At 51.4% G+C, this 1007-nt stretch overlaps 1 protein-coding gene across 1 annotated transcript in view; it reads right to left on the bottom strand.

The window, feature by feature from the left end:
* The window catches only part of LOC101565067 (olfactory receptor 1E1-like), a 20114-nt gene that overhangs the window by 11324 nt on the left and 7783 nt on the right, over positions 1-1007 (bottom strand). The window contains exon 2 of the mRNA XM_012514296.2: positions 3-97. Within this exon, the coding sequence (XP_012369750.1) occupies positions 3-95 (93 nt within the window). The 5' untranslated portion in view covers positions 96-97. The remainder of the gene's footprint in view (positions 1-2; positions 98-1007) is intronic.

The raw sequence follows: 1007 nt of genomic DNA, 5'->3' as shown, positions 1-1007 counted from the left end.
AGGAACAGCCCGCAGAGCACCTCTTCCTGCTCTTGATTCCCAGACAGTCCCAGGAGGAGGAATTCTGTGACTGCAGTGTGGTTGTCCCCATCCATGTCTGTGGGGAATGATATACCAAAGTTACGCTAAACACTTTATACTTTGGAGGATTTTATTGGCTGATAGAAAATTAATTAAAATGTAATTATCTTGTATAATTTTAAAGTAAATATTTGGTTAAATTCAATAAACTTTCATTTTAATAGCTATATTTTTATTAAGTCCTCTCCTATTTTCTCAGTAACATACTTGGGCACTTTTTCATATAACATCTAAGTTCAATAAAAGGCATATTACATTTCAGTCTATAGACATTTACAGTTGGGGCAGTTCGCTGATTTTCTCAGATTCTCAGAGCCAGTGCAAGCGTGCGCTCCAAGCCATGTTGCACTATATTTTGATTAGCTGCCATTTATTGAAACCTCAAGCAAGTGACAAACTCTTTTTAAGTCTTCGGACTGTGTCTGTGAGTCTTCCATTTTCTCTGAATTTGGGGGGTACATGGGCTTTAAGAGGCTGCCCGGGCTTCATCCTCAGCCTTGCCGGTGAGACTAGCAAGTGACTGACGCTGCGACGTCGCCGCGTTGCATTGCCGAATATTTGTGGACCGGAGAGCGGAGGGTCTTGGTCTCTGACGCCCTCTCAAGTCACCTCCCCTCCGCGGAGCTCAGCCTGGCACCCGAGCAGCCTCCATCACAGCCCCTTTGTTGTGCCGTCGCGGACCGCAGCGGATAAGCTCAGGGGATCCACGGGCACCGGGGGGCGTAGGCGACCAGCAGGAGGGCTGCGGGTGGCGCAGCGGGCTCCCCGTGGGCTGCCGGGCAGCGAGCTCCGGCTCCGCTCTAGCAGCCCGCGCGCGGTGGCCTGTCTCCTCGCGTGTCCACTGCTGGACTTGCTGCTTCTCGCTTGAAAAGCGTGTGCGCTGCAGGAAGCCGCACGTCCCGCGCAGGGAAAGCCTCGGACGCGCG

The sequence above is a fragment of the Octodon degus genome, unplaced genomic scaffold (assembly GCF_000260255.1).
Source record: "Octodon degus isolate 3935 unplaced genomic scaffold, OctDeg1.0 scaffold00029, whole genome shotgun sequence".
Taxonomy (NCBI): Eukaryota; Metazoa; Chordata; class Mammalia; order Rodentia; family Octodontidae; genus Octodon; species Octodon degus.
This window is presented reverse-complemented; position numbering and strand designations above follow the sequence as displayed.